Here is a 26,656-nt window from a genome sequence, read left to right as displayed (position 1 = left end):
TGTGCATCTATTGAGATGATTATGTGATCATGATCCTTCCTTTTGTTAAGATGGTGTATATCACATTGATTTGTGAATACTAAAACATCTTTGCATCCAATCATGGTGTATGATTCTTTTTATATATTGTTGGATTGAGTTTAGTAATATTTTATTGAAATTTTTGCATCTACATTCATCAAAGATGTTGCTCTATGGCTTTTTTTGGCAATGTCTTTCTCTGGTTTGGTAACAGGGTAATGGTGGCCTCATAGAATGAATTTAGGAGTGTTCTGTCCTCTTAAAACTTTTGGAATAGTTTGAAGATAACTAGTAGCTCCTCTTACATTCGGAAGAATTTGCCTTTGAAGCTGCTGATCCAGGACTTTTGTTTGCTGGGAGCTTTTGTTTTTTAATTACAAATTCATTTTCACTATTAGTGATAGGCCTGTTCAAATTGTCTGTTTCTTCCTGATTCAGTTTTGGCAAGTTTCATGTTTCTAGAAACTTGTCCATTTCTTCTAGGATGCCCAATTTGTTGGCATATAACTATCTGTAGCATTCTCTTATTATTTTTTGTATCTCTGTGAAATTGCTTTCTATTTCTCCTCTTTCATATCTTATGTTGTTCATTTGGGTTCTCTCTCTTTTCTTCTTGATGAGCCTAGATAAAGGCTTATAATTTTGTTTATCTTTTCAAAGAACAACTCCTGGTTTCCTATTTTCTAATGTGGGGTATGTTATTTTTTTGGTCTATTTATTTCCTCTCTGATCTTTATGATTTCCTTCCTTATACTAACTTTGGAATATGTTTGTTCTTTTTCTAATTCCTTTAGATTGTTTAGGTCTTAAGGAAGGCATGTATACCTATAACTTTCCTTATAGAACTGCTTTTGCTGCATCCCACAGATTTTAGAAAGTTGTGTTTCTATTTTTACTTGTCTTGAGGTATTTTCTCTTTTACTCTTTGATCTCGTCATTGACCTATTGGTTTTTTTACTAGCATGTTGTTTACTCTCCATGTGTTTTTGCTTGTCTTGTTTTTTTTCTGTAATTGATTTCCCTTTCATACCATTGTGGTTGGAAAAAATGCTTCACATAATTTCTATCCTCTTAAAATTATTGAGACTTCCTTTGTGGCCTAGCTTGTGGTCTATCCTGGAGAATGTTCCATGTGCACTTGAAAAGAATGTATATTCTGCTCTTTTTAGATGAAATGTCCTTAATATCTATTAAGTCCATTGGTCTACTGTGTCATTTAAGACCACTGTTGTCTTACTAATTTTTTGCATGATCTATCCATTGATGTATGTGGGGGTGTAAGGTCTCATACTATTATTGTATTATTGTCAATTTCTCTGTTTATATCTGGTAATATTTCCTTTATATATTTAGGTGCTCCTGTATTGTGTACCGGAGAAGGCAATGGCAAGCCACTCCAGTACTCTTGCCTGGAAAATCCCATGGATGGAGGAGCCTGGTAGGCTGCAGTCCGTGGGGTCGCTAAGGGTCGGACACGACTGAGCGACTTCGCTTTCACTTTTCACTTTCACACATTGGAGAAGGAAATGGCAACCCACTCCAGTGTTCTTGCCTGGAGAATCCCAGGGACGGGGGAGCCTGGTGGGCTTCCGTCTATGGGGTCACGCAGAGTCGGACATGACTGAAGTGACTTAGCAGCAGCAGCAGCAGCAGCAGCAGCAGTACTATGTACATATATATTAACAAGTGTAATATCCTTTCTTGTACTGATTCCTTTGTCATATAATGCCTTTCTTTGGTTTCTGTTATAGCCTTTGTTTTAAAGTCTATTTTGTCTGATATGAGTGTAAATGCTCCTGTTTTCTTGTCATTTTCATTTACATGAAATATCTTGTTCCATCCTCTCACTTTCTGTGTGTGTGTGTGTGTGTGTGTGTGTGTGTGTGTCTTTAGCTCTACAGTGAGTGTCCTGTAGAAAGTATATAGATAAGTCTTGTTTTTATATCTAGTCAGGTATCTTATGTCTTTCCATTAGAGCATTTAGTCCATTTACATTTAAGGTAATTGTTCTCACTGTTATTTTGTTAACTGTTTGGGGTGTTTTTTTAGACTTTTTAGTTCCTTTCTTCTTTTGTCCTCATTGGTCTTCTGCCTAGTTGTCAATCCATTGATGAAAGTGATGTATTAAAGTTTCTATTATTGTAGAATTGGTTATTATTCCCTTCAATTCTGTTGGTTCTGCTTCATATATTTTGAGGCTCTGTTGTTAGGTGTGTATAGGTTTATAATTTTTATCATATTAATGCACTGACTCTTTTATCAATACATAATGTCATTCTATGCCTCCTGTAACAATTTTTGTCTTTAAGTTTATTTTGGTCTGGTATTAGCATATATATCCCAGCTCTCTTTTGGTTACTATTTGTATGTTATATCTTTTTCTATCCTTTTACTTTCAGTCTGTTTGTATCACTGGATCTAAATTGAAGTCTATTGTAGACAGCACATATTTGGATAATTTTTTAATCAATTCTGTCTCTACCTTTTAATTGGAGATTTCAATCTATATAATTTAAAGCAATTACTAAAAGGAAATATTTACTTCTTTCATTTGCTGCTTGTTTTCTATCTCTTATACCTGTTTTGTTCTCAACCTTCCATTACTGTCTTTTTTAGTGATTAACTGATTTTTTTTGGTAGTGTACCATTTTTCAGGTTTTTCCTTAGTAGTTATCCTCAGAATTACAGTTAACATATTAACTTTATAACAAGTTTGAATTAATACCAACTTAGTATCAATAGTACACATACCTCTGGTCCTGTATAGCTCTGCTGCCACCCTGTATTACTATTCTCACAACAAACATTTTTTATACATGTGTGCCCATTAACACATTTTAAATTATTTACTGGCTTTTGTATTTACCTACGTAACTACCTTTACCTTTCTTAATTTCTTTTTATAGCCTCAAGGTACTGTTTAATATCCTTTCATTTCAGCCTGGAGAACATTCTTTAGCATTTTTTATAGGGCAAGTCTACTAGTGACAGACTCTTTGGGTTTTCTTACCTGGGAATATTTCAGTCTCCAGTGACACTATCTGGGAGGATATAACATGCCTCCCCAGGCTACCTTCTGCCATCAGTCACAGTTAAGAGATTAGATTCCCCCTTTAGTCTCTGCTGAAGCCATCTCTGCTGGTTAAGAAAGCACCACTCTGGGATGTCTACTGCCACCGCATAAGGGGAAAGATACCAGCCTCCCCAGTAGGTCTCTGCTGACACTGGAGGGAGGAGCAACCATGGTGTTTGATTGGGGTTAAGTATTGTCAAAAAAAGTTTATAACCAGCTTATCTACCTCTTTCCCAGTCCTCCGACTAGATAGTACATTTTCTTTGTTTCCATCTGTCAGTGCTTCTGGGTTGCAGGCTTTTCCTGTGCCCAGTTCAGGATACGTGAAAGATTTTTTTTAAAACTCAAGGAACTCACTACTATGCTGTTCCTCAAGTCCCGAGGCCCTAGCCGGCCTGCTTTCCTCTTTACATTTTTAAAAATCCTCTTTCTGCCATATTATGCCTAGAGCTTTTAGTTGTACTTAAAGGGAAGTGGGAGGGAAGCAGGGAAAGATTAGTTCAAGCCATCTTGTACTCAGTTATGTTTTTTGACGTTTCATCTATATTTTCAACAAAATTTTCTTTGGAGAGAGGAATACAACATATAATCTGACACCTTAAGAACTAAGAGGATCTATCTAGACTAATCTTCTCATTTCCTAGAAGAGATAGTATGTCTGTCAGTCGAATTTGCTTACTTCCCACAAAGCCATAGAGCTACACAATAGCAGGGCTAAGGATAAGACCACAGACAGACACATTTGTAAAATGTTGTATAACTTTCATTATGTTCTTTCATCATTGTAAATAAAGATAAATCCTGGGCCTAGATTTTCTTTCTGTAATCACTAAAACACTCACTAACATACTGTGATTTTCAGCTAATCTTCAGCATGCACTGTAGCACAGAACAGAGTAATAATCTGGAAGAAAAATGTCTGCAAATTCTCTTCAAATAATTACTGCGTTTCCAATACATAAATACATAGAAGACTACCTCTTGGCATACACTAAATTTATACTTTGATGAATAAAAATCAGGATGTTGTATATACCTTGGAAAGCTTACAAACATGATTCATCTACATAACCAATATATTGAGGTGATGTGGTAACTAATGCACATTACATTAGATCATCTGAATATATTATAAAAGATCTCATGATATGTGATATATGCCTTCTGAGTTTTAATTTGATAAAGAATAAAGGCACAAAATTTTAGAAGCTGTGACATTTCTATATTGTTTACACACAATGTTTCTTGCTGTTTTCCTATAGATATTTGAAAGCTACCAATGAGATATTTCATTTTACTCTCCTAAAAATGTATTTAACATGCATTTTAAATGGATTCAGTATGAATGCTATACTTTAATCAATTTTACATTCTAAAAACATATTACATAATACTTTAAGACATTTACATAATCAGTAGTAATGTCAAAAAAGAGAGAGAGATCTAAAACTCTTAACTTCTCCCAGGAGAACTCACTATTTTGTATTATCAGCTATATATTAACTTGTGAAAAGCATATTTGAAATGATAAGATATTAATTTGTAAAAACAATGTATTTATTTTTTTAAAAAAGCATGGAGTGTCAAATATTTCAGAACTTCAGGGCCTACAAACTGCCATTTGAGTTTAAGTGAACTCCACTTAAACTCTTTCCTTCCAAATGAAATGAAGAGAGTATTTTATATCAAATTGTATCTAAGAAATTTGGCTTTGAAGTAAAGCATCGTGCCCAGCATATCCCCAGTGGGTTCAGTATTGCCTTAGAGACCTGATCCTAGCCAGATGACAAAGTTAGATGACAAGTTAGCTGAATGGACTATGATTTCTTTTCAAGGCCATCTGTGTTCAACGCTACTTCTTCACAGCAGTACACGACCAGAGGCACACAGCAACTAGTTCTTCCAGCAAGACCTTCCCATCACACCCTCTGACCCTGCTAAAATCAATCATCAGTAGAAGCCCGAGACCCCTAGGCCGTTCACTGTGATTGGCATTCCTGTACTCACAGGGTCTGGATGTATCCTAGATGGACTTCATGCGTCCAGTCCCCCCAACTTGAGAAAGCCTCCCACCATGCCCTTTAAGAAGTCAGGGCACAGCATTGACAAATCCCCTATATTCTCAACTTCTTCTTTGAACATTCCTTCCTCTCACCTTAGTTCAGTGCTTCTCAATCCTGACTGCACTTTCAGAATCTCCTGGGGAACTTCTACAAACTCCCAGTGCTCAGGCCTCAGCCCACACCATAGGTTCTGAGGATGGGGCCCAGGCCTCAGTAGGTTGAACTCCTCCCCCGTCTCAGATGATGGCGATGCCTGCAAAGATAAGCTCCGCTGGGCTGTGTTATACCCTGTGCTGTGCCCTCAGGGGCTGCTCCCCAGACAGAACTCTAGGGTCAGGAGGTCCCTCTCTCACAGCTCTGGCACCACCAGGTCTCAATTGAGCAGGCCAGCTGCTCTTTACTGCCACATTCAAACACGAAATCTCTCACCTAAAATCTACTAGGCTTTCCAAATTGTGGGCAGTTCCACCAACACTCCCTGGTGGCTCAGATGGTAAAGTGTCTGCCTACAATGCAGGAGAGCCGGGTTCAATCCCTGGGTCGGGAAGATCCCCTGGAGGAGGAAATGGCAACCCACTCCAGTACTCTTGCCTGGAAAATCCTATAGATGGAGGAACCTGGTAAGCTATAATCCATGGGGTTGCAAAGAGTCGGACACAATTGAGCAACTTCACTTTCACTTTCCACCAACACACAGGGACTTCTCTTAAGCCTGTTTCTTTGCATTTACTTTTTCTCTATAGTAATGCTCTGAATTCTTCAGCCATTGAAAAGAAAAGTTCTCCTGTTTCTGTAAAACTCAATTTAACTGGTAACCTCAGCACTTCCATGAAGCCCTCCTGGTTTCTCAGAGCTTAGAAGGCTAAGCTAAAAGGCTTCTTCCATAGTGATTCATCCCACAGTGCTACTGTAGTGCTCACTGTATTGCTTGCAAAGAGCACTTGCCATTAAAAGGTAAGAAATCAGTGATATAAGTAGGAAAATTCAGAGCACATGAGTCTAGATGGAGCCCCAATTCATCAAATGTGGTGCTAATATAAAACTGAAAAGATTATCCTTTGGACCAAAAAAACAATCTTCTCTTTATTAAACATAATTACACTGAAGCTGTGGTTCTATCACAATTACCATAAGAAATCTGGCATGAGATCAACACTATTAAAGAGATTTGGCTATTGAAGTACCATACAGGGCCTGAACAGAAAACAGGCCTACAAGACAAGTACCAACCCTGTTGATGGCATTTTACTCACTTTGTATGCATACAATGAACTAATAAATTTAACTAACTCTCATTTTAACACTGCTCCATATAAAACTTCTGATTGCTTTTTTACCATTTACACTATGAATCAGTCTTTTTTTTTTAAGTGTCACCTCTGGCCTCCAGCCTGAGCCAAAATACCCACACCCTGCTCTCTGGCCTGTCCACAGGAAAACATGGAACCAAAACATTTGATTCTTTATATACTACTTGGCCCTTCTTGATCTTACCTATGGTGGCTCAGACAGTAAAGCATCTGCCTACAATGTGGGAGACACGGGTTTGATCCCTGAGTGGGGAAGATCCTCTGGAGAATAAAATGGCAATCCACTCCAGTACTCTTGCCTGGAAAATCCCATGGACGGAGAAGCATGGTAGGCTATAGTCCATGGGGTCACAAAGAGTCGGACCCGACTTAGTGACTTCACTTTCACTTTTTCATATAGTATGAAAAATAAGATTGGTTTCTTTGAATTTATTCATTCTCCTAACTCCAGGACCCCATCTGGATAACTTAATCCAGATGTTCATATCATGGTGATGTCTGGTCTAAACATGGGTCAGCTAGACTGCATTTTATGCTGAAAACCTACACCTCATATCTCTCACTTGATCAAAGTAGAGATGGACTTTTGGTATACATAGGAATGATCTGCATATAAGTTAAATAAGCAAGGTGACAATATACAACCTTGACGTACACCTTTTCCTATTTGGAACCAGTCTGTTGTTCCATGGCCAGTTCTAACTGTTGCCTCCTGACCTGCATACAGGTTTCTCAAGAGGCAGGTCAGGTGGTCTGGGATTCCCATCTCTTTCAGAATGTTCCACAGTTTATTGTGATCCACACAGTCAAAGGCTTTGGCATAGTCAATGAAGCAGAAATAGATGTTTTTCTGAAACTCTCTTGCTTTCTCCATGACCCAGCAGATGTTGGCAATTTGATCTCTGGTGCCTCTGCCTTTTCTAAAACCTGCTTGAACATCTGGGAGTTCACAGTTTACATACTGCTGAAGCCTGGCTTGGAGAATTTTGAGCATGACTTTACTAGCGTGTGAGATGAGTGCAATTGTGCAGTAGTTTGAGCATTCTTTGGTATTGCCTTTCTTTGGGACTGGAAGAAGCACAAGCTGGAATCAAGATTGCTGGGAGAAATATCAATAACCTCAGATATGCAGATGACACTACCCTTATGGCAGAAAGTGAAGAGGAACTCAAAAGCCTCTTGATGAAAGTGAAAGAGGAGAGTGAAAAGGTTGGCTTGAAGCTCAACATTCAGAAAACAAAGATCATGGCATCTGGTCCCATCGCTTCATGGGAAATAGATGGAAAAACAGTGGAAACAGTGTCAGACTGTATTTTTTTGGGCTCCAAAATCACTGCAGATGCTGATTGCAGCCATGAAATTAAAAGACGCTTGCTCCTTGGAAGGAAAGTTATGACCAACCTTGATAGTGTATTAAAAAGCAGAGACATTACTTTGCCAACCAAGGTCTGTCTAGTCAAGGCAATGGTTTTTCCCGTGGTCATGTATGGATGTGAGAGTTGGACTGTGAAGAAAGCTGATCGCCGAAGAATCGATGCTTTTGAACTGTGGTGTTGGAGAAGACTCTTGAGAGTCCCTTATACTGCAAGGAGATCCAACCAGTCCATTCGAGAGGAGATCAATCCTGGATGTTCATTGGAGGGACTGATGCTAAAGCTGAAGCTGCAATACTTTGGCTACCTCATGCGACGAGTGGACTCACTGGAAAAGACTCTGATGCTGGGAAAGGTTGGGGGCGGGAGGAGAAGGGGACGATGGAGAATGAGATGGCTGGATGGCATCACCGACTCTGTGGACATGAGTTTGAGTGAACTCCGGGAGTTGGTGATGGACAGGGAGGCCTGGTGTGCTGTGATTCATGGGGTCGCGGAGAGTCGGACACGACTGAGCGACTGAACTGAACTGAACTGAGGAATGATCTATCTATCTAAGGCCTTATCTATCTATCTATATATATCTTTGTGCAAATATCTGCAATATACAAACTCTCTTACATACTTAAAACCTGATAGTGCATCACTGATTGGCCAAATCATTTTTTAAACAGTGTATTTTTTGGAGAAATAAAATGTTTTCTCATTTATTATAGTCTAGTCTTGGCCATTTATCAAGTTAAATAATATGAAAATGTTAAATCCAAAAATAATTCAAAAACTTTTTAACTTAATGTCTTTTCAAATCTACTAATAAATATAATTATTTTAATTATACCAGGCTTCTTGGTTTCTCCCCCAAGGACTAGTTTTAAGCCCCATAGAAGAAGTCTCTGTGGTTAAGTATATATATATATATTTTTTCTCCCCAAAGTCAGCTTGATTGTCCATACACACCAAGGAACATTAATTTTTTTTACCAGAGAAAAAGAATAACTCCAAACATATAAGTTCTCTGTAATGAAATTTGTTGTGGAGTGGTAAAAATAACCTCATGAGAGAAGAAGGAGCAATGAAGAAAACACAGCAAACAAAAAAACACTATAATCCCAAGCTAATGTGTGATAAACTCTTCTTTTCATTCTCATCTCTTCCAAGGAAAGCTATTGGCATAAGATATAAAAATTTAACTTTAATCACATAATACAGAGATGAGGTGACAGATTAAAGATGTCTGGAAATGTTCTTACAAACACCTTAAGGCTGGTGTATAATAATGTGTCCTAACCACTAAGTCCTTAGGATATTAACAGGTATTTCATAAATAAAGGGATGAATGGTCACACAAGCTAGAAAACTGCCAGCTTTAACAAAATTGACCAGGTTTCTTTACTGCAGAACTTCAAAGCCTTTAATGGGCTTGTGCGCACTATGAATCTCCCAGAGCAGGTACAGAGGCAGCAAATTCATCTTACCACAGAGCTCTATTACTATCTTCCAGGAGGCTACTTTATCAAAAGTAGTTTGGGAAAGATTGAAACATATAGGTGCCCCATACAGGTGGTTAGGTGATTTACTCCTGGGGCCAATATTAGGAATTTGACATGGCACAAAGACAACGCACCATCATGTACTAATCACCCAAGACTTCCTCTAGTGTCCCACATACAGTGAGTGAGGGGAGCATGGGGGAGGGAAGAGGTGAAGGGTTTCTCTGCCTGCTTTTCTTACATACCTGTTTCTGGAGTCTGAAATCTCCATACTTAGGCAGCTGAGCTGGAGGCTTGGGCTGAGCGTAGAGCTCACTGTTAACAATGTGATGGGAAATCTGGTAGACAAAGAAGCAGTCTCCTTCATTAACAGTGATTTGAGCATTCCCAGGCACCCATTGGAGAAGGCAATGGCAAGCCACTCCAGTACTCTTGCCTGGAAAATCCCATGGACGGAGGAGCCTGGTAGGCTGCAGTCCATGGGGTTGCTAAGGGTCGGACACGACTGAGCGACTTCACTTTCACACACTGGAGAAGGAAATGGCAACCCACTCCAGTGTTCTTGCCTGGAGAACCCAGAGAAGGGGGAGCCTGTGGGCTGCCGTCTATGGGGTCACACAGAGTCGGACACGACTGAAGTGATTTAGTAGCAGCAGCAGTAGCAGCAGCAGGCACCCATCAGCTCCTCAGTCACCAAGCCCCAGAGCAAGCAGGAAACCCACACTGAGTAGCTCAGATAAGAACTGCTGACAACAGCAGCACAGTTCACAACCAGAAAGTAACTACTGTCACTTGCGCAGCAGGAGAAACGTAAGGAGGTTGGTCACAAAAGCCTTTTCAGACAAGTCTTCCATGCATTCATCCAGGTGACTCCCAAGCCCCACTCGGAAACTAGGAGCTGGTAGATAAGCACCTCCGGAATGTCCACTAATTGTGTTGTGACAGTTTTACTGTTGTTGCAAATCAGGAGTCAACTCATCTAGGTCCTTCTAAGGGTATGTGGTGAAAGCCTCAATTGCCAGTGCTATGGATCCCTGTCTTCCCATGTACACAGATACTTTGACTGCAACTACAGGAACGGGGAGAGACCTTCAGGAAATGGACCTTGGCGCTACTGTTTACCAACTATGTCACCATGGGTGACTTGCTTAACCCCTGTATGGTTCAATTTCCTCATCTGCTTTTCTAAAAGGTTAATAGAAGGGGGCAGCAGAGGATGAGATGGATTGACGGCATAACCAACTCAATGGACAAGAATCTGAGCAAATTCCAGAAGATAGTGAAGGACAGGAGAAGCTGGCACACTGCAGTCCACGGGATTACAAAGAGTCAGACACGACTTTGCAACTGAACAAAAACAACAAAATATCTGTACATATATAATAGGATTTTTGTGAAGATTAACTAATACACTGAAAGCACTTAAGGGGCTTCCCTGGAGGTCCAGTGGTTAAGACTCTGTGCTTCCAATGCAGGGGGCTTGGGCTCGATCCATGGTTGGAGAAACAAGATCCCACATGCTGCACACCATGGTCAAAAAATAAACAAAGAAAACCAAGAAAGAACTTAGCACAAATTCGTGCTGTATTGCAGATCCTCAATAAACACAGCTATTTAAATCCCGTGCTCCAGCAGCCCAGGACTGTGCTCCTGCTGGGAAGTCAAGCCCAACTTCCTGCTGGGAAGTCAAGTTTGCTGGGAAGTCGAGTCCAAAGAAGAGCAAGGAGAGGTAAAAAACCCTTCCTCGGTGATCAATGCAAAGAAAGACAGGAAAACAATAAATAGAATGGGAAAGACTAGCGAGCTCTTCAAGAAAATTAAAGACACCAAGGGAACATTTCATGCAAAGATAGGCACAATAAAGGACAGAAATGGTATGGACCTAACAGAAGCAGAAGATATTAAGAAGAGGTAGCAAGAATACACAGAAGAACTATACAAAAAAGGTATTCATGACCCAGATAACCATGATGGTGTGATCACTCACCTAGAGGCAGACATTCTGGAATGTGAAGTCAAGTGGGCCTTAGGAAGTATCACTATGAACAAAGCTAGTGGAGGTGATGGAATTCCAGTTGAGTTATTTCAAATTCTGAAAGATGATGCTGTGAAAGTGCTGCACTCATTATGGCAGTAAATTTGGAAAACTCAGCAGTGGCCACAGGACTAGAAAAGGTCAGTTTTCATTCCAATCCCAAAGAAAGGCAATGCCAAAAAATGTTCAAACTACCGCACAATTGCACTCATCTCACACGCTACTAAAGCGATGCTTAAAATTCTCCAAACCAGGCTTCAGCAATACATGAACTGTGAACTTCCAGATGTTCAAGCCGATTTTAGAAAAGGCAGAGGAGTGAGAGATCAAATTGCCAACATCTGCTAGATCACGAAAAAGCAAGAGAGTTCCAAAAAAACATCTATTTCTGCTTTACTGACTATGCCAAAGCCTTTGACTGTGTGGATCACCACAAACAGTGGAAAACTCTGAAAGAGATGGGAATACCAGACCACCTGACCTGCCTCCTGAGAAATCTGTACCCAGGTCAGGAAGCAACAGTTAGAAACAGACATGGAACAACAGACTGGCTCCAAATAGGGAAAGGAGTACGTTGAGGCTATATATTGTCACCCTGCTTATTTAACTTATATGCAGAGTACATCATGAGGAACGCTGGTCTAGATGAAGCACAAGTTGGAATCAGGATTGCCCGGAGAAATATTAATAATCTCAGATATGCAGATAACGCCACCCTTATGGCAGAAAGTGAAGAGGAACTAAAGAGCTTCTTGATGAAAGTGAAAGAGGAGAGTGAAAAAGTTAGCTTAAAACTCAACATTAAAAAAACTAAGATCATGGCATCCAGTCCCATCACTTCATGGCAAACAGATGGGGAAACAGTAACAGACTTTATTTTCTTGGGCTCCAAAATCACTGCAGATGGTGACTGCAGCCATGAAATTAAAAGATGCTCCTTGGAAGAAAAGCTATAACCAACCTAGACAGCATATTGAAAAGCAGAGACATTACTTTGCCAACAAAGGTCTGTCTAATCAAAACTATGATTTGTCCAGTAGTCTCGTATGGATATGAGGGTTGGACTATAAAGAAAGCTGAGCACTGAAGAATTGATGCTTTTGAACTGTGGTGTTGGAGAAGACTCTTGAGAGTCCCTTGGACTGCAAGGAGATCCAACCAGTCGATTTCAAAGGAAATCAATCCTGAAAATTCACTGGAAGGACTGATGCTGAAACTCTAATACTTTGGCCACCTGATGCAAAGAACTGATTCATTTGAAAAGACACTGATGTTGGGAAAAATTGAAGGCAGGAGGAGAAGAGGACAACAGAGGATGAGATGGTTGGATGGTATCACCGACTCAATGGACATGAGTTTGAGCAAGTTCCGAGATTTGGTGATAGACAGGGAAGCCTGGCATGCTGCAGTCCATGGGGTTGCAAAGAGTCAGACATGACTGAGTGACTAAACTAAATAATTTAAATAAGTATAAATCATAGCCAAAGAAGGATGAGGATGGAACAAAAGGTTTTGGTAGTAATGCACACATGCTCAGTCATGTCCAACTCTTTGTGACCCTGTGGACTATAGCCCATCAGGCTCCTCTGTCTGTGGGATTTTCCAGACAAGAATACGTGAGTGGGTTGCCATTTCCTACTCCAGGGGATCTTCACAACCTAGGGGTGAAACTGGCGTCTCTTGTGTCTCCTGCATTGGCAGGCAGACTCTTTACCACTGTGCCACCTGGGAAGCCCCTGAACTAAAGTTTAGCAGGAGATAAATAGTAGAAATTCAATAAACACTTGTTGGTTAACCAATTTCTCGTAAAGCTCAGTTCAGTTCAGTTCAGTTCAGTCGCTCAGTCGTGTCCGACTCTCCGCGACCCCATGAATCACAGCACGCCAGGCCTCCCTGTCCATCACCAACTCCCGGAGTTCACTCAAACTCATGTCCACAGAGTCGGTGATGCCATCCAGCCATCTCATTCTCCGTAGTCCCCTTCTCCTCCCGCCCCCAACCTTTCCCAGCATCAGAGTCTTTTCCAGTGAGTCAACTCATCGCATGAGGTGGCCAAAGTATTGCAGGTTCAAATGCTGGACTATTGGAAAAATAAGTTCTCACTTGTTTATATGTGAGTCAGGAGAAATAGGGCTTTTAATTACCCTAAAGGCAGAAGGAAGAAGCCAATGTCTCATGGCATTTGCATCTTGAGGTTGAGTGGACACTAAAGACCATCTGATTCTCTAAGAGAAGGACAAATCAATGTTAAAAGTGGTTTCAGTCACTCAGCAAGTCCTGAGATGCACCATATGGAAAGGTATGCTCTGAACTATCCAGAGCAATGAGGTAGAAAATGAGACTGTGTACACAGACATTTGTCAACATTTTCTGCCAAAAGTTGTTAGAGGGTCCTTAAAGATAGTTTCTTCAGCAGCAATTAATGAAAGGAAGGGTCTGTAGCACCCTTTACCACACTCTATGGATTTGCTACTTGCTTCTCATTTTCAACTCTACAAAAAGTGATGAATAAAGACATAGTAGCACATGTCAAAAAGGCAGAATTCATTCACAAGTGAAACAGATTCAGGTGACACACTCTCCCACTCCTGCTAGATTAGCTTACTGTCCCAAAGGAAAATACCATCCTAAAAAAAAGCACTGTGAACCCAAACCACAGCACTAAACCCATGCTGATGGTCATTTGTTTTTAGTTTATGCAGAATACCGCTCCTAAAACACCAAGGAAAATATAAGTGCGCAATGTACACATACTTCACAGAATATACATGTTCTCTAGCCACAGTCAGAGAGGCACCCCTTCTGCTCCTCTTTGTGTGAAAAACCACATGCAACCCTCCACAGCCAAGACTGAACTGTTTCACGCATTTGCTTAAGGAGACTGTCTCTTCCATCTGAGGCTGGGGGCTGGCTGGATAGGAAGAAATTCAGTCATGCTCTGCTCTCCCAGTCCAATCCAGACATCATGCTGGAAACCTGATTGGCCAGTTCGGTGGCAATCAACCCGTGCTAAGGAAGCACAGTGGGAGGACAACTCCCTATGGAAAGACAGTATAGAAAAATCAATGTTGTCTCCTACCTGTGATGGACAAGGTCTTGGAGGGAGCGCAGGTGGTGGAGGTAACAATCCTGACTTTGAAGCTGAAAAGAAAAACACACACTGTTAAGGACCAATGGGGGGTGGGGTGGTGGGTGGAAGCCCTCTTCCACTCATAAAACAAGAAGAGCTGTTGCATTTAACTTGTTTAAATTTTTAAAATCTCTGTGCTAAATTAAAAAAAAAAAAGACTACATGCTATTCCAATCCCTTTTCACTTCCATCCTATTCAAAGTCCAAATATTTATATAGGCTGTTGTAATTAAGATAGTGTAAAACAATAAGGAAATGACACCCTTTGATAAAAAAGACTGGGATGCAGAACAGGATGGACAGTCAATACCTCATTATTCCAATATTAATTATTTAGTTTCAAATACTCTAGGCCCTTTGGCTCCTCGCCTATTTCTCACAAGCTCTCAGCCATTACACTGCTCATTAGCTTGAGCTGGAAGCCAGAACCCTAATAAGGCAGCGCTGCTGCCCTGTAAGTCAGTGGGTCTGACAGCAGTAGGGGAGGCTGAAAATGACGGACTAAAATGATATTTAGGGATTCTTCAAAAATCTCAATTTCTGATAATTAAACCTGTTTCTAAAATAATCTGGCCCCATTTGAAGTATCTTCTGAAAGAAAGTTTCATTCTAACTTTTAAAAAAAATTTATGAGATATAGAGAAAACTGGAGTTAAGCCAAGAATGTCTGAGTTGTAACTTAACAATGAAAACAAACATCTGCTATTGAATTATAAACAAGGCTCATGATCACATGCAAGAAATGAGTTTATTATCACACACTGGTCAAGTAAAACCACATTCTTTATAAACTTCTTTGAAAAGCATACTGTGCTCTATATAACTATAGGCAGTTTACTTCCAAATCTGTAATATGTGTGCTAATATTTGGACAACTTTCTATGCCTTAAAAATAAATCACAGCAATGTGCCAAGAACATAAAAGTTTTTGCAAATCACTTTTGATTTGATCAAGCTAGATCACACAAGCTAGAAGATGGAGTTCAGGGCTTTCCACAAAGGTAACTCAGAGTAATTTCATAGAGATTTTCCGCCTGAGCCAGTGCATGAATACCGTACAACTATGTGGGCCCATCAGTGATTTCTCTCAATCTGTCTTCCATTAAAATTTATTAAACACATCAGTAAGTCAAAACTCCAAAAATGGTGAGACCATGAAGAGCCTTCAGTAACAAAACATGTACAAGAGAAAATGACAAAGGTCTCAGGAATTATCTACCTCAGGGCCCTCACTCTATGGGTCCTCAGAGATTGGGCCTTTAAATTACCAGTTATTTTAAAAAATAAAACGAAAAAACAAAAATAAATGCAAAAGATATGCTTGCCTTTAAATGAAAGGCCTTTCACCAGAATGAAGTCAATGTTAAAGCAACCCTTCATTAACAAAACAGGACTAAGAAATGATAAGACACTTAATTAAATGAGTTCTGATTCCAGCCAAGATGGAGTAACAGAAGTCAAATTTACCCTTCTTTTTGAAAAAGCCAAAAACAAATATATAGATGTTTTTTAGATAAAATAAACAGTTTCTCTGACACTAGGAAATCAGGCAACAAAAGACAGTGATTCCTGAGAGACAGGAAACAAACCAGGTGAGTCATGTGACTCACTGTCCCTGCTGACAGCCCTGCAAGTTACTAGAAAAAAGAACCTGCCTCCAGATTCATGTCTGATTGATTTCATTTTTATTATTATTTAATTTTTCAAAAACAAATGCCCTATTTTTATAAATGATGTTAAGGTGTGCTTCTGAATATACATTTGGATAAAATTATATCATAAATATTAACAAATATAAACAAGGGTCCCTATAGTCAAAGCTATGGTTTTTCCAATAGTCACGCAGGGATATGAGAGCTGGACCATAAAGAAGGATGAGCTCCAAAGAACTGATGCTTTCAAACTGTGGTTCTGAAGAAGACTCTTAAGTGTTCTTGCACAAGAAGCAGATCAAACCAGTCAATCCTAAAGGAAATCAACCCTGAATATTTATTGGAAGGACTGATGCTGAAGCCGAAGCTGCAATACTTTGGCCACCTGTTGCAAAAAGCTGACTCTTTGGAAAAAACCCTGATGCTGGGAAAGACTGAAAGCAAAAAGAGAAGGGGACGGCAGAGGATGAGATAGCTAGAAAACATCACCAACTAGGACATGAGCTTGAGCAAACTTGGGGAGACAGTGAAGGACAGGGAGTCTGGAGTGCTGCAGTCCATAGGGTTGCAAACAGTCATACATGATTTAGTGACAACAATAGCAACTTGATCTCAAGGGTAACGTATACACTATTTCACTATGAAGCATGGCATTTGCTGTATGTTTGTTTTCAGTTCAGTTCAGTCGCTCAGTCGTGTCTGACTCTTTGTGACCCCATGAACCAGAGCACGCCAGGCCTCCCTGTCCATCACCAACTCCCAGAGTCTACCCAAACCCATGTCCATTGATTCGGTGATGCCATCCAGCAATCCTATCCTCTGTCATCCCCTTCTCGTCCTGCCCTCAATCTTTCCCAGCATCAGGGTCTTTTCAAATGAGTCAGCTCTTCACATCAGGTGGCCAAAGTATTGGAGTTTCAGCTTCAGCATCAGTCCTTCCAATGAACACCCAGGACTGATTTCCTTTAGAAAGGAAAGGATCTGGTTGGATCTCCTTGCAGTCCAAGGGACTCTCAAGAGTCTTCTCCAACACCACAGTTCAAAAGCATCAATTCTTCAGTGTTCAGCCTTCTTTATGGTCCAACTCTCACATCCATACATGACCACTGGAAAAACCACAGCCTTGACTAGACGGACCTTTGTTGGCAAAGTAATGTCTCTGCTTTCTAATATGCTATCTAGGTTGGTCATAACTTTCCTTTCAAGGAGTAAGCATCTTTTAACTTCATGGCTGAGTCACCATCTGCAGTGATTTTGGAGCCCAGAAAAATAAAGTCCGTCACTGTGTCCACTGTTTCCCCATCTATTTGCCATGAAGTGATGGGACCAGATGCCATGATCTTAGTTTTCTGAATGTTGAGCTTCAAGCCAACTTTTTCACTCTCTTCTTTCACTTTCATCAAGAGCTTCTTTAGTTCTTCTTCATTTTCTGCCATAAGGGTGGTGTCATCTGCATGTCTGAGGTTAGTGATATTTCTCCCGGCAATCTTGATTCCAGCTGGTGCTTCCTACAGCCCAGTATTTCTCGTGATGTACTCTGCATATAAGTTAAATAAGCAGGGTGACAATATACAACCTTGACGTACTCCTTTTCCTATTTGGAATCAGTCTGTTGTTCCATGTCCAGTTCTAACTGTTGCTTCCTGACCTGCATACAGGTTTCTCAAGAGGCAGGTCAGATGGTCTGGTATTCCCATCTCTTTCAGAGTTTTCCAGTTTGTGGTGATCCACCCAGTCAAAGGCTTTGGCATAGTCAGTAAAGCAGAAGTAGATGTTTTTCTGGGACTCTCTTGCTTTTTCAATGATCCAGCGGATTTTGGCAATTTGATCTCTCGTTCCTCTGCCTTTTCTAAAATCAGCTTGAACATCTAGAAGTTCACAGTTCACATATTGCTGAAGCCTGGCTTGGAGAATTTTAAGCATCACTTTAGTAGTGTGTGAGATGAGTGCAATTGTGCGGTAGTTTGAACATTCTTTGGCATTGCCTTTCTTTGGGATTGGAATGAAAACTGACCCTTTCCAGTCCTGTGGCCACTGCTGAGTTTTCCAAATTTGCTGGCATATTGAGTGCAGGACTTTCACAGCATCATCTTTCAGGATTTGAAATAGCTCAACTGGAATTCCATCACCTCCACTAGCTTTGTTCGTAGTGATGCACTCTAAGGCCCACTTGACTTGGCATTCCAGGATGTCTGGCTCTAGGTGAGTGATCACACCATCGTGATTATCTTCATCGTGAAGATCTTTTTTGTACAGTTCTTCTGTATATTCTTGCCACTTCTTCTTAATATCTTCTGCTTCTGTTAGGTCCCTACCACTTCTGTCCTTTATAGAGCCCATCTTTGCATGAAATATTCCCTTGGTATGTCTAATTTTCTTGAAGAGATCTCTAGTCTTTCCCATTCTATTTCCTCTATTTCTTTGCACTGATCATTGAGAAAGGCATTCTTATCTCTCCCTGCCATTCTTTGGAACTCTGCGTTCAAATGGGTATATCTTTCCTTTTCTCCTTTGCTTTTCATTTCCTTTCTTTGCACAGCTATTTGTAAGGCCTCCTCAGACAGCCATTTTGCTTTTTTGCACTCCCTTAATAGATTACAAAAATTCCTGTCTATTTTGAGACTTTTTATGATAATTCATTACTGAATATTGAACAAAATCCACATCTCCATCTGTTGAGATGATGCTATGATTTTTCCTTATGATTTGTTAATAATGATAAATTACATTATGAATGTCTTAAGACACTCATACACCCCAGGAATAATCCCATCTTGGTCAGGTTTTTCTATCTGCTAGACTGAGTTGGCTAATACTTGTTTAGGATTTTTGTAACTATATTCATGAGTTAGACTAACAAGTGAATTTCCTTTCTCATATGGTCCTCTGGTGTGTTTGATTTGGCTGGAGAGTGATCCCTTTGTCTATACTCTGGAATAAGGTGTATGAGATCAAAAATTGTTGCTGTCGTTGAATATCAGTTAAAACATGACATCAGAACCATCTGGGCCTCAGTTTTTCTTGAAACAAGATTTTTAATGATTTTACTTCTTTAAATGTTATAGGATTATTCAGACTTTCTAATTCTTAAAGTCATGTTTGATATATAATATTTTTAGACAGTTATTCATTTGGCCTAATAATTTTTCACATTTATTGCCATAAAGGTGTTCAACCCCCCTCTTATCATCTTAATCTCTGCAAAGGAAATCTTTTTCCATTCCTATATACTGTTTGTGTCATCACTGTGGTTTTCCTTCATCAATCTCACCTGACATTTGTCAAGTTTAATTCTCTTTTCAAAAAGCCAACTTTGAACTTTTTGTGTCTCTGGATTATATGCTTGCTTTCTGTTCAATTTGTGTCTGCTCATCTCCTTCCATTTACTTTCTTTGGGCTTATCCTATTGTTCTTTTTCTAGCTTAAACTGGTTGCTTGGCTCATTATTTTTCAGCTTTTCTTCTAACATAAGCATCTAGCATTACAACTTTCTTCCAAGTATCTCTTTAATATACTCCCACAGGTTTTGATATGTGATACCATTCAGTTTTTAAATTTCCCCAATTTCCATTACAATTTCTTTTATAATAGTAACTTCTTTCTGAAGTTCATCCTTTAGAATTTCCTTTATTGAGTGTCTATTAGTAGGAAGCTTAGTCAACTTAACTAAAAACTATTTTGCCCTCATTCTTGAAAGATTTTTTCACTGAGTACAGATTTCTAGATCAACAGCTATTTTCCCCCCACAACATTGAAAGTAACATTTCCCTGTCTTCTGGCCTCCATTATTGCTGTTGAGAAGTCAGATGTCAATGGAATCACTGTTTTTCAGTAGGTAGGCTGTCTTCTGTCTGGTTGCTTTTAAGATCTACTGTTTTTGGTATTCCGCAGTACCAAACATACCTGCACATGTATTTCTTCATCTTTCTTTCATAAGCTGCTAAGTAATGTCAGAATTTCTGAACTATGTGGCATCCCAGTAACTTTGGGAAATGTAAAATGACTTTTCAGTCTTTGCACTACTTTCTTTCAACTCTCTTTCTGAAGCTCTTTGTCTAACTGTGTGGTATTCTGGATAATTTTCTAAAACTTGCTGTCCAGTTAATCACTTCCCTCTTCAACTCTTCAATTGTACTTAGTGATCAAATAAGCCAGCCTTTGATTTTATTTAAATTACTAAATTTTTCATTTCTAGGAGTTCTATTTGGTCTCTTCTTTCAAAATGCCTTTTTCATTCTTATAATTGGTTGGCTACTTACTCATTTTCTTCATTTCTTTTTCTTTAAATATACTAAATATTACTTAGTCTATGTCTGATAATTCCAAAACCTAAGGGATTGGTATTTTCCACTGTTTCATTGTTTCTGCTGGCTCTCTCCTCATTGTGTTCCATTTCTTTGAGTGCTTGGCAACCTTTAACTCTGAATACATATTCCTTGGAAAATTACCTATAGGAATACTTCAGGGCCTGAGAGGAAAATAGGTTCCTCCTCTATTACTCCTGCTAGAAACCTAAAGGCACTATAAACTTGGGCCACTTTGGACTGAAATCTTGGCTTGATAATGTGTAGGATTCCTCTGCTGTCCTAATATTGTGTTCAATGTCCTATAAATATGACCTTTGAGTAAACTTAGTAGTTTAAATATTTGCAATTAATCTCACTCTTACCTCATCAACAGAATAGTGACAAGAACTGCTTACACTTTTTGTTTAAATTGTTTAAATTTGTAATTGGGAAAAAGGATAGATGACTGATAGCTGAATGAGCAGTAGAGAAGGCAGACAGTAACCAAACTGGACCATAGAAGCCCCCAGTTCTCAAGAGCTAGTGGTGCCAAACTCTTCAAGAAGTAGGGGTAAAATGAGGAAAGTAGTAAAAAGTAAACAAAGTTAACTGATAGTGGATCCTATTTCCCACCCTTCAGAAGAAAGGTGTATCTCAACAAGACCCTTGATGATCTAGTTCCAGCTACACCTCATGCCGCTTTGGGCTTCAGGATCCATGCTCCTGTGGTCCCTTCTGCCTGTTAGTGGTCATGTTCTGCCTTTAATTCACCTGGATAACTCAGAATACAAATATTTGCTTGAACTAACATTAGAAAGAACTATACAATTATGTTCCATTCCCATATTTTTAAAAAACTGACAAAGTTTAGGAGCAGTTAGATCCTGAGATTTTTCTCATACATTCTGCACAGTTTCATCCTGTCTCTCACTCCAGAAAAAGGCTAGAAGTATTTTCTTCTCCAGGGAGGACACAAGGCCCAGGGGCCATATGACAACAGTAAATGTAATACTCTGGATGTTGAGACACTTCCAGCCCTCTCCCTGTTTGCTTCCAGACTATTGTACCCAGAGACTAGAAGATCATGCTCTAGGGAATTGGACCAGCCAGGATGGAAGATCTAGGTGTCAACATCAAGAGAAACCAACAAGATGGTCCAGCCAGAATCATCCTACCATGAAGCCCACACACGGCAAGTCTCAACCATTTACTCATGTATTCCATCAGCTTTTTAGACCCCATTCTTAAATATAAGCAAATGATGAAGTACTGCCAGATATCTGCCCAAAATTTTCTAACCTAAGTTAGAACAATAAAAATAGAAAACAACTGACCTCAACAAAACAGATTAGCTCTATATGAGAAAAAAATTGTTATTAACATCATCAGAATGATCATTCAGTTTATTCCAGAAATATTGAAACATTTACTGTGTTCCAGGCACTGTTTAAGGTGCTGGAAATACATCAGTAGAAAAAAACACAGAAAAAAAGCTCTATCTTCATGAAGCTTATATACTACTGAGAAGACAGATAATGATGTAAGAGTGAGGGATCAAATTTTTAATATAGTAATCAAGGAAAGCATCCAAAAGAGATAAAAATGCTATTTGTTAAGATAAAATAATGGGATGCTACTGAAAATAGAATATTAAAAAAATTAAAAACAGCACTTGAAATTAAACACATGACAGCAGAAAGAAAAAAAGCTTAACAGAAATATTCAAAGATAATCTAAGGAAATCTTAAAGAAAGCAGATTAATATCCAAATAAAAGTTCCACAAAAAGAAATGGAGAAAATAGTAATAAATTAATTAACTAGTTCAAGAAAATTTGCCAGAAATGAAGAAGATGAGTTTCTAAATTAAAAAAAAATCCAATGAGTATTCAGGGATGGTGGAAGAAAACAGACCTATGGCAAGGTACATCAACATGAAATTTCAAAAAAACTGGAGTTAGAGGATTCTACAATTTCCAAGCACAGAGCAGAAAAGGAGGGCAGGCTATATACAAAGGATCAGGTGTCCGAATGGTTTTTGATTTCTTATTATACCACTGGAACCTAGAATTCATTGGATCACTACCATCAAAATTCTGAAGAAATCTGATTTCTAATCAACGATTATTTACCCAAACTAGCAGCCTGCATGATGGTTCAATTAGAGATATTTTTAGACTTTCAGTGTCTCAAATTGAGCACCACGTACCCTTTCCAAGAAAGTTACTCAATGATGCATGCTTGTGTACTAAGTCACTTCAGTTGTGTCCAACTCTTTGCAATCTCATGGACTGTAGCCCACCAGGCTCCTACGTCCATGGGATTCTCCAGGCAAGAATACCGGAGTGGGTTGCCATGCCCTCCTTCAGGGAATCTTCCCAACCCAGGGATCAAACCTACATCTCTTACATCTCCTGCATTCGGAAGTGGGTTCTTTACCACTAGCACCACCTGGGAAGCCTCTAATAAAACAAGAGAATAAACCAAGAAAGACGAAGACATAACAGGATAAAGGAGATCCAACATGGGAGAAATAGGAAGGGAATCCTTGGATGACAGTACAGGAAGATACCATGATGAAAACTAAATACCAGGCATAGAATACAATCATTTAAGATTTCTTCACTAAGATGAAAAGGATAACTGATATTTCAGAATAAGAGTAACCTTAGAAAACTGAGAGTCTACAGTTGATTCACGGGAAAGTACACTAGAAACAAGATGAGTATTCACTACAAAGCAAACAAAAACCTGTGCAGCAGGAAAAGTGAAAACTTTATGACTCATATAGCCACAAAAATAACATAAACACAATATTAATCTAATCAAAATGATAATAAAAGTATACTGGGAGGGTAGAAGAGGGGAAAGGTGATAGTAGAGAGAAGACAGTAGATGATGACTAAAATTGAGAAGTCAATTAGAGGTTATACAGTATTTTATTTCGAAATATGAAGGAAATACCAAAATAATTAACATTAAAACTCTGTAGCAGAGTGCCTTCTCCCAAATCTTGAGGTAAATCAATGACCTCAGAGGAACTTCCCAGATCTCACTACGTCCCCTCAGTTCAGAATGAAGCCCTGGCCTTCCCTTCCATCATATCAGGATATCAGCTGTGATTGATTATTCCCTTTTCCAGGTTTTCCACTCTCTTTCCAAAAGTTATGTCCTGACCCTCAATCAAGAGAAGGGAAAACTAAGAATTCCCACTTATTCTACTTGGCTTCAGATTTGGAGCATCAGAAAGAAATCTCAAGATTTACCTACTCACACACATGGCTCCTTGAAGGAGGCAGGCAGAGCTGAGTGTTCCCTAAGCCTCAGCTTTCCCCTTAGATGCTATTCTTTCCCCCCAAATGGCATTTCTTCCTGTTTATGATTCTGTGTTCATTTCCTTCAATGGCAGGAGATACAAATCTAGCTTCATTCTACCAGTTTTATGTCTAATTCATCTGTTGGTCTTCCAAAGCACCTAAGCATACTATCTTGTGTTTAGTAAGTACACGGTGGGTGAATAATTGGAATTTAATTTAGTGAAAAATCTTTCTTATAATATCTTCAGTCCATTCACGACCTTAAATTGTTGTTGTTGTTCAGTTGCTTAGTCATGCCCAACTCTTTGCAACCCCATGAACTGCAGCACGCCAGGCTTCCCTGTCCTTCACCATCTCCTGGAGCTAGCTCAAACTCATGTCCATTGAGTTAATGATGCCATCCAACCATCTCATCCTCTGTAGCCTCCTTCTCCTCATGACTTCAATCTTTCCCAGCATCAGGGTCTTTTCCAATGAGTTGGCTCTCGCATCAGGTGGCCTAAGTATTGGAGTTTCAGCTTCAGCATCAGTCCTTCCAATGAATAGTCAGGGTTGATTTCCTTTAGGATTGATTAGTTTGATAGATAACCTGTCTAAAGGAATCTCAAGAGTCTTCTCTAGAACCACCATTTAAAAGCTTCAATTCTTTGGCATTCAGCCTTTTGTATGGTCTAGCTCTCACATTCATACATGACTACTGGAAAAATCATAGCTTTTACTATATGGACTTCTGTCAGCAAAATGATGTCTCTGCTTTTTAATACACTGTTTAGGTTTGTCATAGTTTTTCTTCCAAGGAGTAAGTATCTTGGAAGAAGACACTTTTAATTTAATCACAAAATTAAAAGACCTCAAATTAGATTCAAATATTTTATCCAGCATGCTCCAATCAATTTTTAAAAAAAGTACACCTTCATGCAAATTGAAACTGAAAACATACTTTGGCTGAATAATCTCTTGTACACATGCAAAAGATGACAACGTACCTGTTAATAGTACCACCTGCTTTCCCAGAAGGGAAGAGAAGGGGAGAAGACAGGGAAGGAGAAGACATTTTCTACATACATTAAAGGCTATCATACCTATGAATCAATTACAGGTTTATTCTTAAAGTCTCATAGTTAATAAGGTGGGGCATCAGATATCAGTAAGGTTTTGTCAAATAAGTGTCCATTGACAGATGAAAGAATAAAGAAGAAGTGGTACACACACACACACACACACACACACACACACACACAATAGAATAGTACTCGGCCATAAAAAAGAATGAAATAATGTCATTTGCAGCAACATGAACCAACTGTGAAGGTACTATGCTTAGTGAAGTCAGAAAAAGGCAAGTACTGTATGTTTTCACTTGTATATGGAATCTAAGAAAATGAAACACATGAATAGATGTAACAAAACAGAAACAGAATCATAGATACAGAGAACAAATTACTGGTTACCAGTGGAGAGAGGGCTAGACGGAAGGGCATGATAGGGGTAGGCAATTAAGAGATACAGACTACTAGGTATCAAATAAATGACACAAGGATGTAATATACAGCACAAGGAAAATAACCAATATTCTTGATAACTTTAAGTGGAGTATAACCTGCAAAAATATCAAATCACTGTGTTGTACACCTGAAAGTAATATAACATTGTAAATCAACTATACTTGAATTTAACATTTTCTATAAGTGTAATCAGGGAAAAACTAATAAATACTCACATCTTGAAAAATAAATTAAAAAATTCATAAAAGAACCTACCATTTAATCACAAATTCAGAAAACACAGTAATAATTTCCAGTGTTCATTAAATTTATTGAAAGATGTGCATTTTCTGACACTGACCTGCTGAATCTCAGTTTCTTAGAACTGAGATTCTAAAACACTAACCTCTAAAATTTTTTATCCTCTTACTTCATTATGCTTAGAAATTTCCCAACTCAATATTATTCATATTTATTACTGTCTATTTACTAATTTCCTTCAGATTTTTACAAAGCCCCAAATCAATGACTAAATGAAAACATGTTCCAGCTTACTGAGTGGAAATAAAGCAGCAGATGTAGCAATTGAAAGCTTCAAGGAACAGAAAGCCAATTCTTCAGGGGAATAAAACTTGGAATAACCTCAGCTGTGGAAAAGGGCTCCCATCCCCCTAGACTAGGAATATTTTATGAAGAAAATAAAAGCTTTCAAATGCCAAAGGGAAAAAAAAAACCTTAAAGGATGGAAAATGTTGAAAGAAGCCTGCCAGTGGGACCTACACTTTTAAGTATCAATCAAATAGAGTTGGCCATATGCAAAGCTTCAAGGATTTCATCAGTGAGGACCATTCCTCTTCTTGGCAAGTTCATAAAAATGGCTATTTCTTTGTAAAAAAAAAATGTTCTTTCTTTCTCTCCTTTCTAATCACGAAAGCATGTGTAAGCCTCTGTCTGCCCCCTGATTACCCAGTTATACACAGTGATGGATTCATGTCATATATACCTATATATATATAATAAAGTATGTGCCAAGAGTACCTTTCCAGCAATACTTGTGCCCTGATCCCCTGATAATGCCTGACTCAGGTTAAAAAATAAAAGGGCATTAAATTCTCTGTTAAGTAGAATAATTTTTTTCACCAGTTAAAATAAATGGACTTACCCATGCTTTGGAACTATTCAAGAAAATATTAATGACTGTATTTGGAAAAGTAATTAGATCAAATTCCATTCTTTCACTTTACAGATGAGAAATTTTAAGCCTGGGACAGTAAAATGACATCATCAAGGTCACAAGGCTACTATGATGCAGCAATCAGTATCATATTTTGAACCTATAGGACATGGAGTGGTAAAGAGCAAAAGAGGGCACTGATATGGGAAATAATCAGTTCCAAAGGGGTTATTCTCCATCCAGAGAAAAA

At 38.9% G+C, this 26,656-nt stretch overlaps 1 protein-coding gene across 7 annotated transcripts in view; it reads right to left on the bottom strand.

Annotated features, from left to right (window-relative positions):
• The window catches only part of REPS2 (RALBP1 associated Eps domain containing 2), a 257,054-nt gene that overhangs the window by 48,008 nt on the left and 182,390 nt on the right, over nt 1–26,656 (bottom strand). For all 7 annotated transcript variants that reach the window (XM_055393986.1, XM_088834233.1, XM_088834234.1 and 4 more), the window contains one exon: nt 14,445–14,506. In XM_055393986.1, coding sequence (XP_055249961.1) covers nt 14,445–14,506 — 62 coding nt within the window. The remainder of the gene's footprint in view (nt 1–14,444; nt 14,507–26,656) is intronic.

The sequence above is a fragment of the Moschus berezovskii genome, chromosome X (genome assembly GCF_049115385.1).
Source record: "Moschus berezovskii isolate FMDL1 chromosome X, NW_MosBer_1.0, whole genome shotgun sequence".
NCBI lineage: Eukaryota > Metazoa > Chordata > Mammalia > Artiodactyla > Moschidae > Moschus > Moschus berezovskii.
This window is presented reverse-complemented; position numbering and strand designations above follow the sequence as displayed.